This window comes from Festucalex cinctus, chromosome 2 (assembly GCF_051991245.1).
Source record: "Festucalex cinctus isolate MCC-2025b chromosome 2, RoL_Fcin_1.0, whole genome shotgun sequence".
Taxonomy (NCBI): Eukaryota; Metazoa; Chordata; class Actinopteri; order Syngnathiformes; family Syngnathidae; genus Festucalex; species Festucalex cinctus.
In genome coordinates, this window is record NC_135412.1 from 26,079,079 (window position 1) to 26,104,751 (window position 25,673).

The 25,673-nt window shown below is 43.7% G+C and overlaps 1 protein-coding gene and 1 long non-coding RNA gene across 4 annotated transcripts in view; one reads left to right on the forward strand and one right to left on the reverse strand.

The window, feature by feature from the left end:
* Positions 1–24,363, reverse strand: part of LOC144014298 (nck-associated protein 5-like) — a 96,849-nt gene extending 72,486 nt beyond the window's left edge. Inside the window, exons 1-2 of one of the 3 annotated variants that reach the window (XM_077514028.1) lie at positions 24,233–24,363; positions 18,114–18,201 (exon numbers count right to left, since the gene is read on the reverse strand). Coding sequence is in view for 2 of the 3 variants with exons in the window: in XM_077514026.1 (XP_077370152.1) it covers positions 9,509–9,583 (75 nt within the window). In the remaining variant the exon portion in view is untranslated. Of the gene's footprint in view, positions 1–9,508; positions 9,768–18,113; positions 18,202–24,232 lie in introns of those variants that run through there. The other 2 variants (XM_077514026.1, XM_077514030.1) reach the window with 2 other exon arrangements.
* LOC144014302 (uncharacterized) lies at positions 3,464–11,067 on the forward strand. Its single transcript, XR_013282442.1, has 3 exons — positions 3,464–3,533; positions 7,578–7,686; positions 9,396–11,067. It is a non-coding gene; the product is annotated as an uncharacterized LOC144014302 (long non-coding RNA).
* Positions 24,364–25,673: the final 1,310 nt, after the last annotated feature.

Sequence of the window (25,673 nt, forward strand, 5' to 3'; positions counted from 1 at the left end):
AAGTAGCTTGTGACAGCAACATGGTGCTGCCACTCTTGAAATACAGTCATTGTTTGGTCACACCTGTGTTATTCATTCTATGACTAATAGCCCAATTCATCTCAGATAAAACTAAATGTATGGTCTGTACTTATGTTTTTATTTTAAAAATGTGTGTGGAACTTCTCCGTAGATCAGGACAAGAGGGGTGCAGAATTGCCCACAGTTTTGCGAGCTCTGCAGGTTTTATGATCATCTGGGGGCTCATTTTTGCCAGGTGTAGTCATGAGCGGGAGATTTTGGATAGGGGCTGGGTGATTGATGAAAGACATAAAGGAAACAGGGAACTGAGTGGTGCGAGAAGTTCAGGGGGGCTGCTGTTACAAAGATAATCCTGGTCAGAGAGAAAATACAAGAGACTTCTGACTGCTGTTTGGCCCCAAACTCGACGCCATCTCAGCATTCCAATCATGACTTGGAAATGAGATGAAGGCCAGAGTGATAGAGGAGGAAAAGGGCGGGCCGAGCTTAGTGATGCCAAACAGATGTTTGCCTTTTCACCCGTCAAGTGCAAAGTAGAGCTTCTGTTTAGCCTTTGACGGGAATGCGGCACACCTTACTGAGCAGTCCAAATTGGGAAGTGGCGCGGCAGATGACTGGATGGCGCATCCGCCTCACAGCTCTGAGTTTGTGGAGTGGGCATGTTCTCCACGTGCTTGAGTGAGTTTCCAAAACATGCATAGTAGGTTCAATAAAGACTCCAGATCAGGGTTAGGGAACCCTGGTCCTTGTACTGCCCTGCCTGTCTTCGATGTTGCCGTCCTCAACACAGTTGACTCAAATGATCAGCCCAGCAGCAAGCTCTGTAGAAGCCTGATAACAATTCTGTTCATAGAATCAGGTGTGTTGGTGGAGGGAGTCATTGAAAACAGGCAGGACAGTGGCTCATGACGACTAGGGTTCCCTACCCCTAATCGACATTGTCCTGATGTGATTGTGGCTATCCAAGTCCAGGTTGAACCTTGTCTTTTGCCCAAAGTCGTCCGGGACAGGCTCCAGCTCACCCGTGACCCCAATGAGGATAAGAAGAAAATGGACGGATGAACCTCTGGCGTTTTTTAGTCTTTATAGCCAAGGCAACAAGAAGTTTCAGCAACAATCAAGACTCCAAACATATCGTCTTGCTTCCCAACTTTGCTTTATCATAGCCTGTGTCTTTTTACACCTAAGTCTGATTGATTGCCTCAGCCCATCTAGGCACCAAGCTTGTCATTGACCCAGGTGTCGGGCAGATGGTGAGGCTGCTCAAAAATACTCACGTCATCTCCTATAACCCAGCTCCTTGCCTTGGAATCAAAGTGTCCATTTCTGTTTTAGTTTCCAGTCCCGACTGACAAAGCTAGAGACGCTAGATTTGTGAGATTGCTTTGAGAGTAACATACAAATAACAATGAGAAAGCAATGGCTTGTGGTGAACTCTGACCCCAGCGACGGGCATGAGTACAATGGTTAATCCTGGGTTCATAAATCATTTCTCGCCTTTTGGCTGCAACCCCCAGGTGTGCCCGTGCCAAAAGGTTTGAACTTGAATGGAGATCCCCAGAACACAAGCATGCACATGTGGGTGTTGTAAATCATTCCTCCCCCAAGCTCCAGGTCCAACTGTAAATAAGGGTGTATTCAGACCAGAAAAGTCCTTTCGTCCGCTTGGTTGGTCCGGACCAAAAGCGGACTTTATTTTTTTTAGTTTGGTGCGGTTCATATTCACACTGTGCTTTTTGCAAGTGGACTATATTGCGTAATCACGTCGACCCATGTGACGATCCGTGCTCCCATTGGACAAAAATGGGCTGTACGCGTACGAAACCCGGAAATAGTGGAAAACGTGAAATTCCTGAAGTGCTGCATTACTATGTTGCATATTTGTTGCGTTATTAGATGCAAGATATAGCGTCAATGGCAGGATATTCAACGGAGGTTCCGCCACGCTGTTTCGAATTTTGGAATGCGTCGTCGATTGCGTGTAGTAAACGGAGGAGCAGTTGCGCTCCGCTTGCCCCGCCCCCACCACAACATGCTGACAGCAGCGTAGCTAAACAGAATACGGATGATTATGAATGATTATGAATGAATTCAGCGCAATATTCACTACCGGGCAAAATTTCCCCCCCGCGATACTTGACTACGAAGGCTTGTTAAGCCCAAAAAGGCGCATATGTCCAGCAGTTGGAGCGGATCAGCCGTGGTTGTATTCTGACTGCAAAGCGAACCGCGCCGAATGCGTTTGGAAGCGGACCGAGACCACCTCGAAAGGTGGGTCTCGGTCCGCTTGTTTAGTCCGCACCAGGATTCTCTTGTGTGTGTTCAGACCTGCACAAAAGGTTCGCACCACCGTGGGAAACGAACTCTGGTCCGTTAAAAGCGGATCAAACAGTGCAGGTCTGAATACACCCGAAGACTCTCCTCAGTGAGTTTTCCATGTTGAATAATGCATGCATGGCTTTCCGTCCTTTGGCGCGTTAGGCAATGTTCTTTTGTTTTGGCGCCTGAGCAGCATTCTGAACTCCACATGCGCACCACAGACATGACATCCTGTCTTTGTACAAAGCTTGCACTAATTCAACAGCATGAAGTACTTACACTGCAGTCTTGGAATTCCAACATGAATCCAGAGCCAGACACGTGCCATATTTACACAATTAATGGCACTAAATCCTTGTTACCTTCTCATGTGCAGTCATATTTTTAGCAGCAGTTTGAACGTTTCCAGATGCGCCGCATGGTGAGGAATTTGACAACAGGGCTGGTTCTCATTCAGGCTCTCAAACAGGGTGACATCAGTAGACTTCTTTCTGATTTGGCAGTGAATCACGTTTTTTAGTGATGTGTCAAATTTCAATTTTAATCGATAATCTTCCATTCGCTTGCATTACCCACTTTGGGGAAAGAAATGTGATTTAGAATTGTTTGTGTTCCAAACTGTCGCTTTTTCCTAAAGGTCCTGAAGCACCGCAATCAGGTAATTCTGACGCTGCTGTGGGAAAATGTTGCAGCGCAAGGACCTAAACTTCCTTTGCTTAGGCCAGCTATTTGCCGTTACAATAACAACACTGTTGTATCATTACTACATGTTTACTCAGCTAACCCTTTTATCTGGTGCACCCCCCCCCCCCCCCCCCCCCCATTGACCCCCCTCAGGCCCGGCCCCTTCTAGCAATTTAGTCTCCCCATTCTCTGAAGCCTCTGGAAGCTATTTCTCAAGCGGCACTGGCCAATGGGCTGATTGAAGTGAGGTAACAGCTTCTTTCTAAGGCTTTACAATAGCTCGCCCATCCGATGCCCCTGAAAGCATTACCTTCAGCATGAACTGTTTGCCATGGAATTGTCCATCACACACTGGGCCATTCTGCATTGTTCACTTGTAGGTCACAAGTTGCACCAACCACATGGGGTGTATTATTTATGGTGGCCAACACGCACACCGTTCACTACATGGTGAGAACACACTGTAAGGAGGATCTTTCATGCTGGAGTCAAGCATGTATTCTGTTGAGGTAAGTGAGTTGGAAGTTTATTGATTCATTGAGATAGTTACCTCATGTTTATACACAGAGATGACAGAAATAAAGAAATCAGCAAAACTGAGATTATTTGACACATGGAAGTTGACAGCTACTCCAGCTGTCGTAGCAGATGGACGTTGGGTGGCAGCTTGATACCCCTTGGGTCCTCACAATTGTCCCTGGGTGACCGCTGTGGCCGTGTACAAAGACAACCATTGACCACTGGCTCCGCATAATCAGCCCCTGGGCATCACTGCATCCCACACAGAGGATCCCCCTATTCAAAGTGTTCACCTGGGGCCCGGCCCGCCTCATAAAATCCTAATCACGGTTCTGACGTCTGGCTACAGCAAGCGAGGACGCCAGAAAATCATTGCGTGCCACCAGCGCATCACCATAAACATGAGTTATAGAGTCATGAGAGGCACACGGCTCATACTGAAACTCACTCCATAAAGGCCCATGTGGAGAATTGTTTCTCGATGCAGATGATATTGATTTGTTTTCCTTCGATCTTTGACATCTAGAGCTATCAATTCATCTTGAAAGCCAGTTATTGAACATTATAAAAGAAGTTTATATTGTTCGAGTGCCATGCTGAACAATGCACTTAATGAATGTTACTCTACATTAAATGAAGCTTCACTACACTAGAGAAATGTATCAAGCTATGCTAAAATTGACATAAGTTGTTAAACGACATCAAATTTACTAAGTTCAGTTCGGTAGATTCTTTTAACATTTTGTAATTGTACTATTGGGGTAGAAAGTTAGTAACCAAGCTTCGTACTATTACTACAATATGTATCGGACTAATGCAGTGCTGGCACGGGGTTATTAACATAACTGAACAATGTCTGTGTGTGTGAACTAAACAAACGTATTTTTGTTACAAATGTGGTCATCACCCGATCCTCTTTTAATTTTAACGTTTTCTAGCTGTCAACTATGGTGTTAATTACTTTAATAGGTGCAAAGATCATGTTGGTAACTAGAGCTATGTTAGCTAGCCTATAGTTGGTTGTGCCATGTTAGCTACCTAGTGAGTAGCTGGTTGCTGACTAAGTTGTGACGATTAACTTAACTACTTAACTGGTGATAATTGTATGCGTGGGAAAACAAACAACAAAAAATTGCTCTGTGATGATTGTGTAATTAGCATTAACTAGTTAAAGTAAGCTCATGGGAACTGAAGAAGTACACACCTTTGCTGCCTCCTCTGCTATTGTCACCCGTCCCACACCATTCCATCATCAGACAATCATTTTGCGGTTATCTATTTATACGCCGTCTAGGGCGGGCAACAGCAGGTGGCGAGGCAAGTAAGGTGACGTCAAACGGAAGAGACACATACAAGGTTTCGTGCCTGGGAAGATGCAACGGTGCTGAGATGAAGAAAGCAGCTTCATACTATGAAGGCGAATAATTTTTAAATCTCCGCTACTTGTTATGTTTCGGTTCGGTGTGGTTGGGTTTTTGTTTAGTTTTGGGTGTTATTGTGTTTATCTGTGGTTAGTGTTTGTCATGTGTTCTTGATTTCTACCCTTGTCTCGTTAGGTCAAACCTCCTCCACCTGCGTGTTTCTTCCCTTCCCAGTGTGTGTGACCAATCAGTGCCCTCTGTTAATTGTGTTCCCCAGGTTTGTCTCATTAGTGTTAGAGTATTTAGTCTGTTGTGTTAGTCCAGTCTGTGTGGGTGCATTGTCGAGGTTGTGTGTGGATGTCGTGCGTTTCGTTTCGTTTCATTTCATTTCATTTCGTCTCATCAAGTCCACGTCATCGTTAACTTATCTTCGTTTTAGTCAAGTCATCTTTTACTACACATGGCAATGCATTTGTGCCAAGAACATGGTTGTTATAGTAACAGTTGCGAGAAAGATGACATGATCAGAAAGCGAGGTTGGACCAAGAGTAAGCATTTATAGCGCCATTATGCTGTACAGAGCAGAGAGGACAACGACGACATCATTTATTCATAAAGTACAAATTATTGGTGAGATCGTTTTTTAAAAATATATTTTCAGAGGTTGGTGTGGGCGTATAGTATGCATCTGGCACGTGAAAATGATCTTAAAATACCTCCTCGCCATTGCCGATCAGCCCAGGTTACGTTATGTGTCCTAAACCAAAATAGGGAAATGTCCCTCCCCCTCCCCCTCTCCCTTTCTCTGCGTGATCAGCCAGCGAGGTGCAGCGTGCCATGCACCGCTGTCATGATCTCGGGATCGAGGTTGCGGCAGGTTTATACATGCTTTCCATAAACGTTATTTGCATCACGCAAACTCGGTGTGGCTATTTGCGCTGGCGTTAGTGAATTAGACGCAGTATATCAATGAGTCTCATTTGCATTGGGGTGGGCATATTTTGCGTCAAATTTATGCAAATGACCTAATTTACATACGCGCAAATAACACAGCCGCACCGAAGCGCAATCTGTTTGGCCGCGCACTTAGTAACGTATTTCCCCATCTGCGCGTGTTTAGTGAATTAGGCGCTCCCGGATTGCTCCATTTTTACCGGTTAGCGTGGTGTAAAGGTGACACAAACCTTTAGTGTCTCATTAAAGTTCCTCTCATTACCCTCCATTACTGCCTCCCTGCCGTGTTTCTGCGCATTTGGGTCCACCCTCTGGCAATCACTCGCACCCCCGTGACACTACTGCTTACCACAGCTTAAATTCGCGTCACTCTTGTTTAAGACTGTCCTTACAATGCAGTTGCTCCAACAGTATAAAGCTGAGTGTGATTTACAGTCCAGTGGGCCAAGTCATTTACATGGCTAGAAATATCGCATTCACTGGCAAGTCGCACCTGTAACCATTGACTTATTCTGCTTCATATTTTCTTTTACTACTTGCCGTAATCATTGCTTTAAAGTACAACTTGAAGTTTGAGTGCATATTTCATAAACATTTTTTTTTTTACTTGCAGCAAGATGGAAAATGAAGAGATGAATGTCATGAAGGGAGGAAAGCAGGTTAACCGCAACACCTTGTTATACGACAAATGTGGTGCAGTTTGAGTCGAGACAAACGTCTCAATTTATGATGTCTCAGTCCTGCTGCTTAGCATAAAAGCGCTTTAGCGAGAAATTACGGGAGCGACGCCTTCTATGAAAATAACCGCTTTAAAACACGCCAGACGTGATTTGAACCATTTGGCCAATCTAAAACGCAGGCCAAATCTGCACAGGCTCACTCAAAAACATGCAAATGTGTGACACGTCCTGCAGCCACGCACGCACGCACGCAAGCACGCACGCAAGCGGCTGATTTCCTGCGCACAATGTGAGCCTGGAAGATAGGCGGCCTTTCTACATCGTGCACAGGTGACACACACAAGCGTGTTGTGCAAATGGCACTTTGAAGCTGTCACCAATGAAAAAGTACACAAGCCCCAGGGAGGCTCGCTCGCTCAGGGCCACTGCGGGGACAGCTGGGGGGGACACACGCACACGTTTGTCTTTGTATCATAGTGGGGACTTCTCATTCTCATGGCCTGAATATTTGGGAAGCGTGCGCTGATTTGAGAGCTAATCTATGCAAAGCTCTGCAGCAGAAAAACACAGCAGTGTGTTTAAAGCCAATAAGGCGCTATCAAAAGCAGGGCACAGTTAATTAATCATCGCGGCATCCTTTTCATGGCCCTCCGGTGACTGTCCCAAGGGCGCGCGCGTGCGTGTGCGCAAGCGCGTGCACATAGGGAAGCAGCAGGGTGGTGCAGCTTGCAGCTGGGGGATATTTACATCAAGTTAAAGGGGGTATCAGATTGCAATGTAATCCCCACGATACTTTGAATTTGCCAAAAGACAAAAAAAATTTTAAAAAGAGCAACGTTGTAGCCCATGCAGGAATATGATTGACTGTATCGTCACTCTCACTCAAGCATGGCAGATTTCATATTGACACTGGACTGCTTTTTTTTATTTTATGGCCCTCGTGAGTCATGATGATTTATCAACTAACCTTTAATGTTATTTACATTGAGGCAGTTGATGCCAAAATCAGTTATGTTGTGCTTTTTTTTCTTCTATGAAGACAGCTTTCATATTAGAAGCCTGAGCCAGCTAAAGATGATGAAAAGTGAGCCTGCTCGCCAAGCTGCACATGTAGGACATAAATATCTGCCATCACGTCAACCTTTCGAGTAAGTCAAGCTTTCATTGGATTTCCAGTCAAAACGAGATGAAAGGCCCAACAAAGCTTCTTTTGGATACAGAGGCCGCAGAAATACAACATGAGTGGCAATGCCAACGCTTGTAATGGGTGCTGCTTTCAAGTATGTCGGCTTCACTGGGTCTCAGTCAATGTGTGAGGATGTTCCAGTTGTAAGGGGGGGGATGGAGGGGGACTCTCTGGAGGTAATGTGGGCATGGCAGTGAAATAGGATGGAAACATGCAATCATGCATCACAAGGCTGGACAATTCCTGGCCGTTTGTCTCACTCCTTCGCTTTTCATGAGCCATTAGTCACTATTCACTTCCTGTTCATGTCGTTGGACATGAGATATATGACGTCTCGCAGATCGGCACACACGCATGACGGTACGACTGCAATCCACTCAAAATATTTCAGGCACAAAGATGGGATGAAAAAAAAAATGAAAATCAGGTGCCACATGTTTTTTCAACATCCTGTCACAATGCTCGTGTCATGAATGGGGGTGCAAGTGGGTGAGGGATGGCTCTAAAAGTGGGGAAACAAGGCAGGGAGGGCAATGTGAACAACATAATTTCCACTAAGCAGGTAAGGTCAGTAAACCAAGAAGGGACGGGATGTGAGAGGACTGGTCGCCAAGCCCTGACTGGACACGGGGAAGCCGGTCGCCATGACTGGACTGCATGAGAGAACAAAACGCGGGCAACTAGGCAAACGTGGGCAACTCGGCAGAACGTGGGTTACGTGACAGAACGTGGGCAACATGAAAAAACATGGGCCACTTGCCAGAACATAGGCAACTTGAAAAAATGTGGGCAACTTGAAAAAATGTGGGCAACTTGAAAAAAACGTGGGCAACTTGGCAGAACGTGGGCAACTTGGCAGAACGTGGGCAACCTACAGCGATGAGGATGACGTAATAACGTGGACTACTGGACAGTGACAAAGACTAGGGTGACCAAGACGAAGGTGACCAGACTGAGACGAAAAGGACGTAGTGAGACGTCGGGCACTAAACTGTGATGAAGACAACTTGACCAGAGATGAAAAACCGTATTTCTTCCACAACAAAACTTGACATCCGCAATGAGAATGCTCCCACGTCGACAAACAAACACCGATGACTAAATACATCAACACTAACGAGACACACCTGGGGAACACAATTAGAGCTGAGGGCACTGATTGGTCACGCATACTGGGAAGGGAAGTAACACGCAGGTTGACGAGGTTAACCATAATGAGAGAAGTGGAGAAATCAGGACCGCATGAAAACACGCAACACAGACAAAGAAAAAAATAAAAATAAAAAATCTAAACTAAATAAAAACCCAACTACAACTACTACACGGGACCAAAAGCTGACAGTTAGTCATAGTCGGAATTGTAGGCGAAGATGCACAGATGGCAGCCGGCTTCCCTAAATCCATGCAGCCTTGTTCAGATATGGAACACGTCCGAATGTGGTACATAATGAGCTGCATGTCGGCTCGTCTGCAAGTGACCTACATTTTGCTACTCAGTCACAGAGATGGCTCACTTTGTGCACAGTGCATCAAATAGATTCAAGTAGAAATATTGCAATGTCACTCAGAGCAGCTGATTAATCATAAACTTGCATCCACGCTTGCTTAGAAATCCCCCTCTGGTGTTCCGCACCCCCCTCCTGCCCCCCACCTCGATCCTCTAACCCGCAGCAATTCCTGTCTGGCCGAACGCTCGTAAATTTGGAGGGCAGGCTGATTATGGGCCAGTCTGCCGCCTGGCCCAGTTTCCGGCTCCCCGGACGGGATGGAGGGACGACACTCACCGCCAGTCGCTCAAGCAGGGGAACGTTCCTGATCCGGATCCTGCAGCGGACGACGCGCTCGGCAAACTGGCTCATGCTCGCTCATCCCCGTTTCCTGCTGCTGCCTCTTCTTCCGCCTCATTCCACACTTGTGCCCCAGCTGAGTCTCAGCTGCTGGATGCCACCACGTCTGCTTTTGTGCCCTGTTCGTGTGTGCGTGTACAAATGTGTGTGTGCGGAACTGTGTTTTAGCAGGCAGCCAAGTGTCTTGTCTGAAATCTTGTCTTTCCTCAACTAGGCCGCATCAAATCAATATTTCATCATCCTTGTGAGTGTTTCAAATGCAAAGGTTTTTTCCAGCTCCGCAGTTTGACCTGTCAACACATTTCTGACCATTGCTGATACACAGAAGATGCTGAGATGGCTTGGCAAGAAAAAGTGGCAACTTTGACGTGTTCGTTCATCAAATCAAGCAATCGTGGAGATATCTCAGGCAAGCAATGAAAGCAATCAAACATTGCTTCTTCACCTAGTTTGGACAGTGACTCAGTGTCAGGGTTTTGGCAGAGGTCAACACACGCACACCTGAGTCAAATGATTGGTGATGATATGTCCCGCTGGCTATCATTGGCTGCAGGTGATCACGCTACATTGCTTGTCCCATCTGTGCTGCCGGGAATTGGGGGCCCTCAGCAATCGACTTGTGACTGTTGTGATGGTATGTTGTGGGATTTCTTTGTTATTGTAATTTCTTCATGCTAACTGTTAATAAAAACAAAATGCTCAGACGAATATGTGCAATATGAATTGACATGTATAACGAAAAGGTATGGTGTTCCACAGGGTTCAATTGTGGGGCCTCTGCTGTTTTCATTGTATACGCCGCCCCTGGGTTCCATCTTAAGAAAATAAGATATAAGAAAATAGCAGCGGTTGTTTGAAAGTGCTCTATAAATTGCATGCCGAGTTGAGTGACGAGAATAATCATCCTAACTGCGTGATTTTGCAATGCCAAGTCGAGCAATTCTAGTCCAGCGCAACTAGTTATCGTGCAAAACTAAAGCACTCGCATGGTGACAGGGAATGCGAGAACACTTGATCTGAATTGAAGGTGAAGAGAAAGATTGGATGAAATGGCCACTCTCTCTCCCTGTTCAATTTGTTCTTCACATCATATTACTATATTCTTATCAATCATATTTTATTTGTGAATGCGCATAGGAAACTGGTGGGGTTCAACTTCAGAACCTCCAACAAGGTTAAGAACCACCACAGTCAAAGCAGGACCTCGCAAAGTGTTCGGAGGAGGATCATTTGGAAGTGCATTAACGACATTTGGCTAAAAGGCTCGTATTCCTGAATGAGCACACTGCTGACGACCGCACAGCGTATAATCTGTCAGATAACGATGTGGTGATAATTCATGTAAAAAGAGATGCAGGTTGTGTTTTCCTCATGTGACCAAATTGATGACTTAGAAGTGCTGATTAGGGAGAATGCATATTCCTGAAAGGTGATCATTGTTGCTTCCTTCCACCCATTTTGTTGATGAAATGGATTGCTGAATATGTGCAGCGATGGTGTCTATTAAAATAAAATGTCAAATGATGCACGTGTGCAAGAGTCCATCATGCAAATGTGTGCCATCTAAAGCACATTTCTAATTTACAAATGCATTTCTTGTCAGTGAGCATAAAAACATCACATGATGTCACAATTTTGGTTGCAGATGTGATGATTGATCTGTCAATTATTCCAAATAAAATACAATAAAACATAATCCTGCAACATTCTAAATGTAAATCTGCAACATCTTAAAACGTGACCTTGGGTTCACACTGCTGTTTGCGCACCAGCACACATTCATCCATCAACTAAATAGAAATGGAAAAGAAAAAAAAAAAAAAAAGACCCACCAAACAATCCTAATGATGTGATTCTTGATTGCCGCCCAATGGAGAGATGTGTAAGATCACCATGAAAACACCAGGATGTGATATCATAAAAATGGAGATCAAACACAAATCAAAGACTAGTTGTCAGTCATGTCACATCAATCAGCGTCCTCCAAAAGAAGCCCAGCAGAAACAACAAGACACGCGATACCCACATTGAGGGAAAACCTGAACCACAACGGGGTGTATGGCACAGAGGAGGCAGGACTTCCGACTTTCTCACATCAGCGCTTTTTCTGTTTGCGATGTGCGGGCCGCGTTCCGTTTCTTGCGCTTCTGAATTTGTGCCCCTCGGTTGCGCGTTCCCATCGATGGGTTGCGAGTGTGTCGTGTGTCTGTCTCAGTTCTCCGAAGCATTTCAGAGAGCTGAGACGGTTGGGGTGGGGGCGAGTCTTGGAACGGAAACGGCGCTGATGTGTGAAACCCGGAAGTCGCAAGTCCGTGGCATCTAGCCAATTGGTCGCAACATTGATCTTCATTCTGATTAGAAGACTCTGTTAACTCACTTTTTTTTGTGCTAATAAAGACAATACATGTAAGGAGGACTTAACATTAGTGGGGTTTACATCCACCCGTTTTTGTAAGAAATGTGAAAATAAAACTGAATGGAAACGCTACAAATTTGAAAAAGGGCTCAAAATTAGCCAAAAAAAAAAAAAAAAACCTTACACTTGGGGGGTTGATTTTAAATCGTATCCAAAAAAAAAAAAAAAAGAAGCAAAATGCGAATTTTGCCTATGGAAACAGGTTTTGTGAATAAAACTGACAATACCGGGATACACGTGGTACGTTCTGACAGGATATTACATCACACATACTTTTGTCGTCACCAAGCAATGGCGGATGAGAGAGTAAGGTATGTTTGGTGGACGACGAAACAGAAATCCTTTTGAAATTAATGAAAGAAGTGAATATGAATGCAATTTTAGATGGGAAAACAGCAAAGAAACGCTAAGGTTGATCAAGAATTACAAAAGCAAACTCATATGATGTCCTCGCACGGTGCAGTCGCTTCCTGTTCTTCTTCTTTTAAATGACTGGTAGATCACATCGTTATGGTGTATAGCGCCACCTAGAGCGGCGGAGTCCCTTCTCAATATTCGCAAAAGAAGAACAGATGGAAACGGGCAAAAGGTGCAAGTCCGTTTTGCACATTTTCAGTAAATTCACTTAAAAAATTCCAAACAATTGGTTGGGAACCCCACTAACTATATCCTGTATATCAATGTATAGAATTGCAACACTTGTTTTAAATGTATTCATGTTTTAAAATGTTGTCAATAACTGTACCACTCTCTGCTCCATTAAGTTCCCTGCAGGGATAAGACAAGTTTGATATGAAAGTGAATCGACTGTCAGTGGACGCAGACATTGACAAGGAAGGAGAAATGTGCATGTGACTGAAATGATTGTGCTTCCTAGCTAACGTGTGGACACGGAAGCAGTAAAGATAACAGACGGATGAGAACAGACGCTCAAGTGAGGTGACTTTTGCTGAGCATCATTAATGAGGCGCAGCACGCAACCTGTGACACGGGTCAGAGATTTCAGTGCAAGGCAGACCACTGGCTACAAGTGCATGTGCCAAGCTGAGGAAAAAAACAAAAAAAAACGGTCAGTCAGAAAAGTCGGCTGCAAAATGTAGCGCTTGTAATCACCCGGAATGGCCAACTGTGAAACAAATACTACGTTGACATGAGGCCCAATCGGCTGTAATTGGTCCAATAAAAGCGCAGACGACGGCAAATCCAGCAAGCTGGAAAAACATGTCTCACGTCAAAAACAGCACCGCAGTTATGAAAACAATTTTACAAGCGAAGAGGGAGAAGGGTGGGTGGGTGGAAGGGTTGGGGGAATTCCCACGAAGTGAAAGCTCCATCTCTGAGCGCGTGCTGGCTGGCTTCCAATAGCGAATGAGATGAGCTCTCGTTTTACGCTCAATTGTAAACTGATATAAAAGCATTTTTGATGGAAGCTACTTGCTTTCGTGACTCGTCTAATCCGTCGTATGGCGACTGTTAACTTGGCCCATCCCCCTGACGAGTGTGATGAGTTGAACCTCTGTTATCTCCCAGCATGAGTGCATGGCTGCACACATCCAGCAAAGTCCAGCAAAGGCAAAGCCCGTGCAGATGACACATCGAGCGAGGACATACAGCAACGTTTTGGCCAACCTCAGGCTGATGACTTCATGCTTGGAGGAAATGCATTTCTCACTGCAACATTGGCAAGCGTGCCTCGCAGGAGCCTCTTTTTGGTTAGCCACTTACAACAGGATGTCGTACGTGGCGCTCAGTGGAGATTAGAACCTCCTGCGGAAAGCCCAAGTATTCATTTGTTCCTTTTCTTTCTTTTACTAATTAAGGGAAATGATTTGGGTTAACAAACTCGATCAAAATAAACTTCATGGTACATCAAAAATGATTGGTTAATGTATTTGTGTTTTCACAATTTGACAATGGTGAGAGACGTCTGTTGTATTATTTGAGTAATCCAGCAAAATAATCAAAATAAGAAATGTGACAAATAATTCAATCACAAACTGCATGAGTAAATTGCAAGTGGAAGAAGCATCATTGTGGGAATGCTAAAACCATTCACACATGTTGTTTCTAACCTTTATTATTATTATTATTATTATTATTATTATTAGGGGTGTTAAAAAAAATCGATTCGGCAATATATCGCGATACGACAGGACGTGATTCTCGAATCGATTCAATAGGCAGACGAATCGATTTTTTAACATCCATTTTTGATGGAAAAATATTAAACAAAACGTCCAACTTTCGCACCTTAAGCATGGAAAAATGTTATATTAATGGAACATTAAGCCTTAATAATTTATTTCAATGCTGTTCTAACATGAAAAAAAGTTTACAACCTGTTTGTTAAATACAGTGGCTCACAGTTATAACACTGAAGTTTCAGATCAATAAATAATAAATTTTCATACAAATCTTTACAGTGTACATGTACAAGTTTACTGAATGGTATTTTCTAAATTTGAGTAAAAAAAAAATCACAACAATCAACTTGTAAATTAATATCGGGATTAATCGGTATCGAATCGAATCGTGACCTATGAATCGTGATATGTATCAAATCGTCAGGTACTAGGCAATTCACACCTCTAATTATTATTATTATTATCATTATTATAGCATTTTATTCTCCACACTTTTTTAATGTCAAACTACTCCCACATAATACTTCCGATTTACACCGTTCAAATGATCGTCAAAGATGATCAATGTGAAAGATGTGAATGAGGAGTATAGGCATTGCTTATAAATAGATGAATTTAAAAAGAAAGAAAGAAAAAACAACTCTTCTAGACATGCATGGCAGGTTCATTGGGCGCTCCGAATTGTCCCTTGTGAGTGTGGATGGTTGTGCATGCCAAAGCCATTTTGCAGGAACGCAACGATTGGAAGACAACTCATAGCGCACATTCAGATGATCGTTTTTAAAACCTTGACGATGACTCAAAAGACTGAAAAGGTATTTGGCCTGCAAAGAACTTTTGGCCAACTGAGTCAATCGGGTTCCATCCCCGGCCGGCAGCACTTTGCCAGTGACCTACTTTCAATGGCACTAGCAGCCGCCGCTCGCCGCGTAAGGACAAACGTTTCCACCACAGGCGGAAGCCCGGTGATAAAAATAAACGGCGGCGTGGAATCGACCCAGCAACACTGCTCTTATGTAATGCTGACAGTGGCCCACTTACTGCCGGGTCCTTCCCGACCGACCCAGCTGTGCACACTGAATCCGATGAGACAATGCGCCCAACCTTGTTGTGAAACACATTAATAAACCGCAGATCATGCTGAGTCAGAGTCCACTCCCTTCACACGCCTTCCACAAAGACTTTAATGAATTGCTAAATTTAGCCTCAAGCCGACTTTGAGGAAGCCGACAGGTTGAAGGAAGCATTCCACAAGAATGAGTCAGGTGAGGTGTTTCAATCTCACGCATTTAAACACATTTCAAAGATCCTCCACACGCAAACTGGATCTCAGGTCACTCAAATGTGACTTTTTGGAATCCTCCAGATAAGGGGTGGCCAAGTTGGGTCCTCGAGAGCTCCTATCCAGCCTGTTTTCCATGTTTCTCTCCACTAACACACCTGATTGATGATCAGGATCGTTATCAGGCTTCTGCAAAGCTTGCTGATGAGCTGATCATTAGATTCAGCTGCACTGAAGGAGGGAGACATTGAAAACGGGCTGGATAGGGGATCTCCAGGACCCGACTTGGGCAAATGGCTCAAGATCTTCCAAAACTCATTATCTGCATGCACTGTAGGTTTTGGAGCAACAATCTCCTGTTATCCTGCCATCCAAACAATTTCAACATTATTTCAGCAAGACAATGTCAAGCCACGCACGTTACAAATCGGCGTGGCTTCATAGTAAAAGAGTGCAAGTACTCGACTGGCCTGCCAGCAGTCCAGACCCGTCTTCCTTTCAAAATCTGTGGCACATTATGAAGCATAAAATACCACAAGGGTGACCTGGACTCTTGAGCAACTCAAGTTGTACATCAAGCAAAATCGAATCAAACATATGGACATGAAGGTAGTTGGTGTGAGAGCAGAGGATGCAGAGGACAGGGTTAGATGGAGGCAACTGATTCCCTGAAGGGAAAGGCCGAAAGAAGAAGAAGAAGAAAAAGGAAATGTGATGTGATAAACATGCCTCTGTCACAACTTTCTTGCAATATGTGGCTGCATCAAATTCAAAATGAGCAAACATTTGCAAAAACAATAAAATAAAATAAAATGTTAATCCGATTCAACATTAAATTTTGTTGTCATAGTGTATTCAATTGAATATAGGTGATACATACAGTGTTCCCTCATTTTCCGCTGGGGTTAGGTTCCAAAAAATACCCGCAATAAATGAAATCCGCGAAGTAGTTAGCTTTATGTTTTACAATTCTTATAAATGTTTTAAGGCTCTAAAATCCCGACCACACAATTTAGACACTTTTCTCATTGAGGCATTTACATGTTCTCACATTTCTCTCTTGTTCAAACATTGATAATGTTCAAAACTTCATAAATTTTATAAAATGGGTATATTACTGCAAAAAATATGCAAAATTGCACTTAAAAAAAATCTGCGGTACAGCGAGACCGCGAAAAATGAACCGCGTTATAGCGAGGGAAGACTGTAAAGGATTTGAAAAATCATTGAATTCTGCTTTATTTACATTTTTCATAAGTCCCAGCTTGATTAGAATTATGATTTGTTAGTGGTTGGCGTGAACTCAGAGTTGGAAATATGTGATTGCTTATTGACTAGGGGATAGGAAACAAGAAATCCAGTATCCTCCACTAACACAACAATGAAAAACGGCGATTCATATTTCCTGTGCAGCTCATATGTACTACATGTGAGTGTGTATGGCTGGTTGGGGGCTGTCAATGTGACGCAAGGCAGTTCATGGCTGCACTTGACATTTAAAAGAGGCTCTTGCCAACACATTCACCTTCACTCCACCTCAATCGGCAACAATCACTTTCCAGCCCTGATAGCTGACTGTCAATCATCCGGCCATTTTTACTAACACGTCACGTGACGTGTGAGGCTTTTAAGGAGTTTGTGACTGGACGCAATATGACAAAAGGTTCCGTCTCCGCAGATGTGAACGCTCCACCACAGTTATGTCATCTCGCATCAACATCTGTGTGAATCTTTTCGAAGAGGTGTGAGCAATGTGCTGTGTACATGCTAAAACACTGACAGGTCTCATTTCAAATCAAATTAAAAAAATAAATAATTAAAAAAAGACAAAGTCTAATCGTTACACTGGTTTGAATGATGTGCATTGGTGTGAGCACTACTGCTTCTAAAGGCCCTTGCAGATTATGCTGCATTCGAGGAAAATGGGAAGTCGGACAACTTTACAACTTTAAAACGGAAAGTGTGTACGGGAACTCGGAAATCCAACTTGCAAAGTTGGAGGAAAAAAAGCACCCCGACCGATTACAATGTGACGTCACTCTACAATGGTGACCACTATGGAAACGCATACCATGAATGGTCAAACACAATTTACTCGAGTATTAAACTAGATAGCAATAGCTTTCTTCATTCATAAATATTGGACATAAATTCATGTAACACAACGTACGTGACAGTATGCCGATACCTCTCTGCATGAAATGACCCAAAAAAAAAAAATAATAATTATCACTATCTGCCTTTTTGGTTGTTTACTTTCGCTTCGAACGCTTTTAGGTTGGAAATGGGACAAGCCAACTGGGATAAGTCCGATTTCCCGACCATCCTCAAATGCAGCATTAGTGTAGAACTGTTTACAACACCTGATTGCAACACCTGGAGGTTGAAACCTGATTGGACCAGAAAATCCAACGTCCACATCCACGTGCTAAAAGTAATGCAGTTCAAAAAAATTTTATGAAATGGAGATACATTAATAGAATATCAAACTTAGGTGGTAAATGTACATTAGGTCTGTCCTTTGGCTAGATTAGGGCAGAAGAGAAGGTCTTGTTGGCCCTGACTTTCCACACAGGAAGTGAAAAACAATCTTTTTCCACAGAGGCTGACTAAGCATAAAAGTCATATTTGCATGAGCATTGCCATCATGCATGTATGAGATGTTGAAGCAACTGCAAGAGCGATTTGAGAATGACTTACCAGTGGGCCGAGGGACAATCTCTTTTACTTGCTTGTTCCTCTCCACATGACTGGTCAGGCTTCCTCCACTGTGCGACGTCTCAATCACCTGCGAGGAGGGAAAAGGGCGGAGAGGGTCAGCAACCACCTTGCGTCCGGCCGGCAGCTTTTCATGTCACTCTTGTTGAAGTTTTCCCCGGCTTCGACACAAGATCAGAGTCCAAGTTCCCTCCCTTTTCCCCGGCTTGCCGGTCTTCCCGCCCCTTCGTTGCCGCCACCCTGAGCCCTTTGTTTTGCTAGTCCTCTCCAAACAGCGCTGGGAACCAGTTGGACCTGGCTACGGACACGGCCCAACACAAACACTCCACTTGATGCGCACAAAAAGAGCGCTGCGCGTTGACACTTCCTCATTGGCAAGTCAAGGGTCAAAGGTCAGCTGAGAGATGCCCTGGGGTCAAGGCGTCTGACCAAATAGGAGCTCTAATTTATTTAGCAAACGATAACTGTTATGAATCGATTATGTCATTCGCGTGTCCCCGTTTGGCTTGAGCTTCATCGACGCGAGGTCGCCACCGTGCGAGTGCGCACATCAAACATCGCCACACAGCAACATGACACATCGTGTTCAGTGGCAAAATGATCCACGTCCGTACATCGGACCTTTTCAAACGCGCTGCCCCATTTCCAAATGTCCGCAAGCGCTCGACTTGAGGAGGAAGCTGACCAATCAGTGAACAGGATGTGAAACGCGCCACACGTAATGACAGCACATGTTGAAGGCTTCGTTTTCATGGAAATCAAACAGCCTGTAGCTTCACTCGGTGCACGCAAAGTAGATGCGTGTGTGGCGGGAGGGCGTGATGGGAAATTGAGATCAAAAGGTGTCAGCAGTGCACCTGATTGCTCTGAGCTGACGCCATGCCGGGAGAATGGCACCATGTTCATTGGAAGTGGCTAGCAGGACAGATTGGAAGTAAAAAGTAAGTTCATGCTAAAGATGAGATAGCTGTTAATATGAAAAGAAAAATGCACTGAGCTGTCACCAATGTCTTACAAATACGACGATGTCATCCAAGTTGCAGACAAATGACCAACACATCAATAATATCACACTCGTTTTTACTGAAATAATGCAAAAAATGAATGCAACCCACAACAAAAATGACTAGAGTCCACTTTAAAATTCTTTTATATCTCAAAATGGTCCTGCCCCACCTTATCTCGCTGAGCCCTTGCACTCCTACACACCTGCCCGGTGCCTCAGGTGAGCAGACCAGACACAATTGGAGGTACCGAGGGCAAAGCGGAGGCTTGTGCTGCTTTTCCATTAGTACCACACCACACCACACCCGTCGGTTTTCCATTAGAACTGGCGCATGGCGGGAATGGGGCGGCAACATTTGAACTGTCCAAGCCAAGCTTGCAATCCCGCAGTGCGTGCGGATGTCAGGTAACATTTCACGAGTGGCAAGTCGCGCCAACATTGAACACTATTTACAATTGAATATGGACCACCATGGATGAAATATTACGATTCACGACCGGCTCGTGATGCTATTTGTGAATGGAGAGATCTGCCGCTGGAGCTTTTTTTAAAGTGAATGGGAACACCACCAGCTAGCGTTGTGCACCCGCAATGTTTTTTTAAAACCACAAACATTACAAATCCATCCACAAGTACCTTTTAAATTGTAAATATAGTTTAGCATTGTTGTAAGACATTAGATTTATTGTATTGTACCGTATTTTTATGACTTTGGTGAAGACCGGTGGGCGCCTCTCACTCTTCTCACTTAAAACAAGGAAATGGCCGTGTGCCATGGCGTTGTTGTCGGCCAATCAGATGACAGGTGACGACACGTCCCCTATTGTCCCCCGACGACCGGCGCTGCAGAACCACTGCTGAAAGGGTTCTAAACAGCAGTTACAATGGAACCGCTCAGCCCCGAAAAAGTCCCGTGGAGACGCTAACATCCGGGAAGAAAAAATGCCGCTTCGGTGTGGAACCGGTCCGGTGGAAAAGCGCCGTTCGAGAGGATCAAGCCTTTGCAGTTGCCGCTCCCTCGCTTTGGAACGACCTTCCACAAAATATAATTGGGCAATCCCGCTCTCCATCTTCTTTTAAAACACATCTTAAAACCCATCTGTATTCTTTGGCTTTTGGCGCACCATCAGACTTAACATTGTTTTCGGTGTTTTGTGGTGTGTGCTGTGTTTTGTGTTACGAATCTGATGTTTATTCTATTTATCTATTTATTTATTTATTTACTCGCCTACTTCTTATTAATTTACTAACGTAAAATGTATTTACTTGTATACAAAAAAAATTGTATACTATTCGCACTTCAAAATGTTTGCTTTGTTCTTGTTACCTTATTCTTTACTGCACAACCGATTTCTGTTTCATGTCCAGCACTTTGTATACAGCAATGCCCGTTTTTAATGCACCTTAGAAATAAAGGCGAGTTTAGTTGAGTTATGGATAACAATATGTCTGCTAGGCCTGGAATTTACAAGTCTTTTCTCGGTGTCTAATTATTGGTGCAAAATGTACTTTAATAAAGTAATTAAAAAAAATAAAAATAAATTTTTGTGGGTACTAATGAACAAATCTTGTTTGCAATCAATGGCCCACATTTGTGGGAGTATTTTGCAGTATGGCATCACACTCATCCATTTTCTTAACCACTTCTTCCTCACAAGGATCGCGGGGGTGCTGGAGCCTATCTCAGCCTATCTTGGGCCAGTAGATGGCGTACATCCTCAGCTTGTATAGTATCACAGAACATCTCTGTATATATAACATTTTCTAATGAGGTTAAATGAGAGTTGTGTATTCATTTATTGCTTTCTTTGGGACTGTCTTCCCTCCCTCCTAATTTTGTATGATTTACTCCGAAAGCACTGGGTGGTATGCTAAAGTGGTCTGGTGCTGACCTCCGCAGAGTGACACGCGCCGACGCCTACAGCGTGTACAAACCCCGCCACCCAACCCCCCCCGCAGCCGGCCATGCAGCCAGTCTGCGTGCGGTGTGGAAAAAAGGAGGCAATGAAAGCAGGCCAGGACGACGCTGACATCTGGGAGCCTTTTGTGCTGGAAGCCTAATTAGATAGCAGGATGATGGCTGATAGTTTGCATGTCAGCGTGTGTTAAAGGTCGGAAGAGGGTTCTCTCTTCTTTTTTTTTTTTGAACATCTGCTGCAGGAACAAGGGGGGAGCCCCAACACAAGCACAAGGATAATGTGAGGGGATAACAGCTTCATGAGAACACTTGGGCCCATTGAGAGTCTCTGAAACAAAAACAGCCTTGTGGATAAATGAGTCCATGAATATGGATTGGATTTGTCATACTAAGTGATTCATGTTCACAACTGTGTGCAAGTAACATTTTCATTGACAGTCGATTGTTGCACCTTCTGTCAGTGTCACAAAGGCGGATGCCATCTGAACACGATCCTACTTTCCATTTTTAAACACTCGCGTGGCTCACACCCACCAAAGAATTGCATGTTTGGATAGCCGTTTCCTTGGCAACGGCCTTAGTTGCAAATTACACATCCATGTTGAAATGAAGCCACAGTGGATCGTGTATGGGGGGTCCAGAGTTTTAAATGAGTACTCACATCTTCACATCACTTGGAAAAGTTGTTGGAGAGAAAGCCAAGTAGTCGATGGGAGAAGAGGAAGTGAATCGTAAGTCGGGTTATCCCACCTTCACAACAGGATTCATTTGTGCACTCATGCCAGTGAGAGGTCAACCCAAGTATCCGGACTGAGTGTATGATTGCAACGATTATCCACTTCACCATTATCTTTCATTTGTCAGTTATAATGCACGGGAGGGGACGTCAGCCACAAATGGGCGCTGCTATTCCTTTCCAGTTTCCATTCATTGATTGTATGACGTGACGTGTGCAAATCCATCTGCAGCAGCACAGATGGTCTGCGCTGATTCTGTCTTTTTCGGCTCCCTCTGCTGGCCAACCCGTCTGAGCCAACTGGACCTGACTTGGAATTAACAGTGGGATCAATCAATCTTATCTGTTGTAATGATTTTAAAAAGTAAATAATTGAATTGGATTTTGCGTGAGCAAGCCAATTATTACACTGGATGTTTTGCATTTGGACAATGAGGCGCTTGTGGCACTGGGGCAACGATAAAATTGTCTATTTCTATTTTAGCATGTTACAAGTGTATGTGAAAGGCGAGCTGCACTGTGGAAACGGACGAGGTCAATGTGTTGACTGTTTGGTCCACTTTCTACTAGGGCTGGGCAATAAATCGAATTAATTCGAGACATCGTCATTTAAAAAAATCGAATTGTTAAAAATTTGTGAAATCGAGTTTGTTTACAATAGCTACCAACTACTTAATTGTGGCATTTAAGCACAAACTATGAATGTTAAGTGTATGTTAAAACTAATTACAATCAGTATACATTACTGGTGTCTGAACATTTTGCACAAATTATTTTTTGAATAAATGAAACCTTTAAATAAACGTTTGTTGGATGTATTAGGTTAAAATAGATTAAAATCATAATCATCCTGAATGACTGGACAAATCGAAGTTTTCTTTTTTGGCCATATCGCCCATCCCTACTTTGTACTGGTGGTGACATGACTTGCAGCAGCAGACTGACTGCAAAATGCTTTGAGATGAAAATTCTTTCTTTGCACGTCATTATGACAAATGTTTCCAAAAGATGATCTTGATTATTCATGTCTGGGTGTGTCAAACTATCAAAGAAGAACTGATCAACACACAGAGAGAGGTACGAAAGTAACAATGTACTTTGTAGTCCAAAGTGGAGCAACATTCAGCAACTTTGAAATCAAGAATGTAACACACAAAAGGTCTTATAATCATCAAACAAGTCAACCAGAAGATTAAGCAGAGATAAATGAGTACACAAAGCGGCACTGGTAAGAAATGAACCTGCCAAGACGACATGGGTGAGATCACATCTGAACAAGATGGCATAGCAGGGATAATTATAATAATAATAATAATTAAAAAAAACGTCATGTGACATAACCTGAACAGGGGACACCTTGAGAGAATAACCAAATAAGGCAACACAGATTCAAAAAAAGGAACTAAACAAATAATATTAAAAAGCTAAGATAACATGGACGGTTGTGTTACTTTAAAATCATGTGACATGTTCACAAGACAAATCAGTACGCTTTCAAATCAAACCAAAAAGATAACATTTTCATCTTTACCTGGATTCAATCATCAATTCAATCAATCGTGGTTGTCGGTCGCTTTTAACGTCATCGCGCTTATTTGGCCTTCAGTTTCTTACCGCCACTTGCTGGATTGGAGGGGTAGTGCACTTTGTTTTTTCACTACCACACGTCATCAAACTCATTTGAATTAATTACCGAGAACTGTAAGACGTTGTGGAAACACAATTATAAATTCCCTGTAGAACTTTTACAGCCAAGAACTCCCTTTACGCAGAACTCAAAGATCCTGGGCTTCTTGGTGGAAAAGGGGCTAATTAAAACTTGGATCAGCACCCAGCAGCCTGACTAAGATGACTGACTGAACCGGTTCGCTGAATGGGCAAAAAACCCTTAAAGAAACGAAACGACATCATCTGCTAACAAGAAAATGGTAAGTACGTCGTGTTCACTCAGCAGCATATTGATTAAGTCGAGGCTTTAAAGGGAGAAGGAGGTTCAATTTAAAAAGTAAGCCGTTCGAGCAACACGACTATGCCCAACTTTCCCATCATCCTGCTCCAGGTACAAAAATACAAAAGACTTTCCCCTTCAACTTGTGGTTGGCATGTGGGCACCATGTGGAGTGCCAATAAAAAACTGAAGTGAACATTCTATCAGATAGCTGCCGAGAGCTTAAGAAACAACAGCACAGCAATTGCCTCTGTCAGGCTCAGTCATTTTTTTTTTTTTTTTTTTTAATAAATATGTGCTGTGTTTGTCATATGGCGAGTCTGATCAATCAACTTTGAATTGAATTGAGTCAGGAGCTTTGGTCCCGGCTGGGTAATCTGACATCAGCGTGTGTTTAAGAAATGAATGGAACTATAGTTAGCTGCACATAAGATGTTTCAACTCATCCAAATACACCTGCTGATGTGCATTTGTTCAATAACTGCAAACTTACTGTGTTTGGAAGCCGGCCTCTGTCGAGCTCCTTTTCTCTCAAGTGCTGTTTTGGTTGTGAAGACAGACAGAAGAGTGACGATGTGGAATTTCCTTTGACGGCAGCTGAAAACATGCTGCTGCTAATTCTCCAGGAAGTGTTGCAGGGTTGCGCCGAGCTCGTCTGCAGCAACACCCAATCAGACGGGAGGGAGGGACGGGGAGGGGCGCAGCAAGAGTGACGATTGACAAGTTTCACATGACGTCATCACCAGCAGCTGTTGACACTTATGCAAGTTGATGAACTTCAACCGTGCACCGCAGACCCACAAGACATGTTTGCCAACATCAGCTTTTTTCTTGTTTTGCTAAACAAACATACAAAAGCATGACTATGCGTGGAATTCCTTGCAGGACAAATGTGTTTTTCAAATGAGCTTTCCTTTTGGGGAGTTGCATGCAATCGTGATCGTGTGTTGACTAGGGCTGGGTATCAACCTCACGATACGATACGTTTCACGATACAGGGGCCACGATACGATACGTATCGCGATACATATGTATCCCAAATAAGACACATTTTATTTTTTATTTTTTTTAAACAAAATATAGGAAAATTGGTACACTGAGACACGTGCCATGTTAAGTTTATCAATAAATAAATGTTGACATTCTTCCTCTGTTTTCATTTTTCTTAGCAAGACACAGTGTCCAATCACTGGTGAGCTATTTTTGCATTAATTGAAGGCAATTAACTTCAAAGACGCTGCTGGTTTTTATTTTTTAGGTACAATGCAAGCCGCAAAGGCAAACGTGAACTGCCGATTTAAAGTTAACAAGCAATATCGATTCTGACGCCTGCGTATCGATACGTGTATTGTGATGAGGCCCGCAACGATATATTGCCTTATCGATTTTTTAAGCACACCCCTAGTGTTGACACAGTCAGTCAGGCAGGCAAGGAGGTGCTGAAGCGCTTTTCCTGTCTCACATGCTGCTGCTGCTTTGGCATTCCTCAAGTGTGTTGGCTTGGCAGTCGAAGCGCGTCTGTCGTGTCCTGCGTTGCCTTCTCATTGAAATGGACGCACATGACTCGGAGGTCGACTGCCAAGTGGATCTCTTCACGGCCAGCTGGGAGCCAGTGGGTGGAGCTTTGCTTTGCTTTGCCTTGCTTTTCATTTGACTTCTCTGCATTCCTCGTCACGGCCACAAGGATGTGCAATCAATCTCGGCCCAGATGTTATATTTAGTGACTTCTCGGAGGAGACGCAGATGAAGTTGAAATGAAATTGCATGTTTGTTAGTTGTTACTGGATGCTCTCAGCTGCCCACAGCTCGACTTGCACAACCGCAGCAAACAAACGGACTCCTTGAGCTTGTCTTTGTTTGGCACATTCCTTCCTCCCGGTCATCAACACAATCACTCTGTGATTGCGTTTTTGCTCACTGCATGCTAACAATAT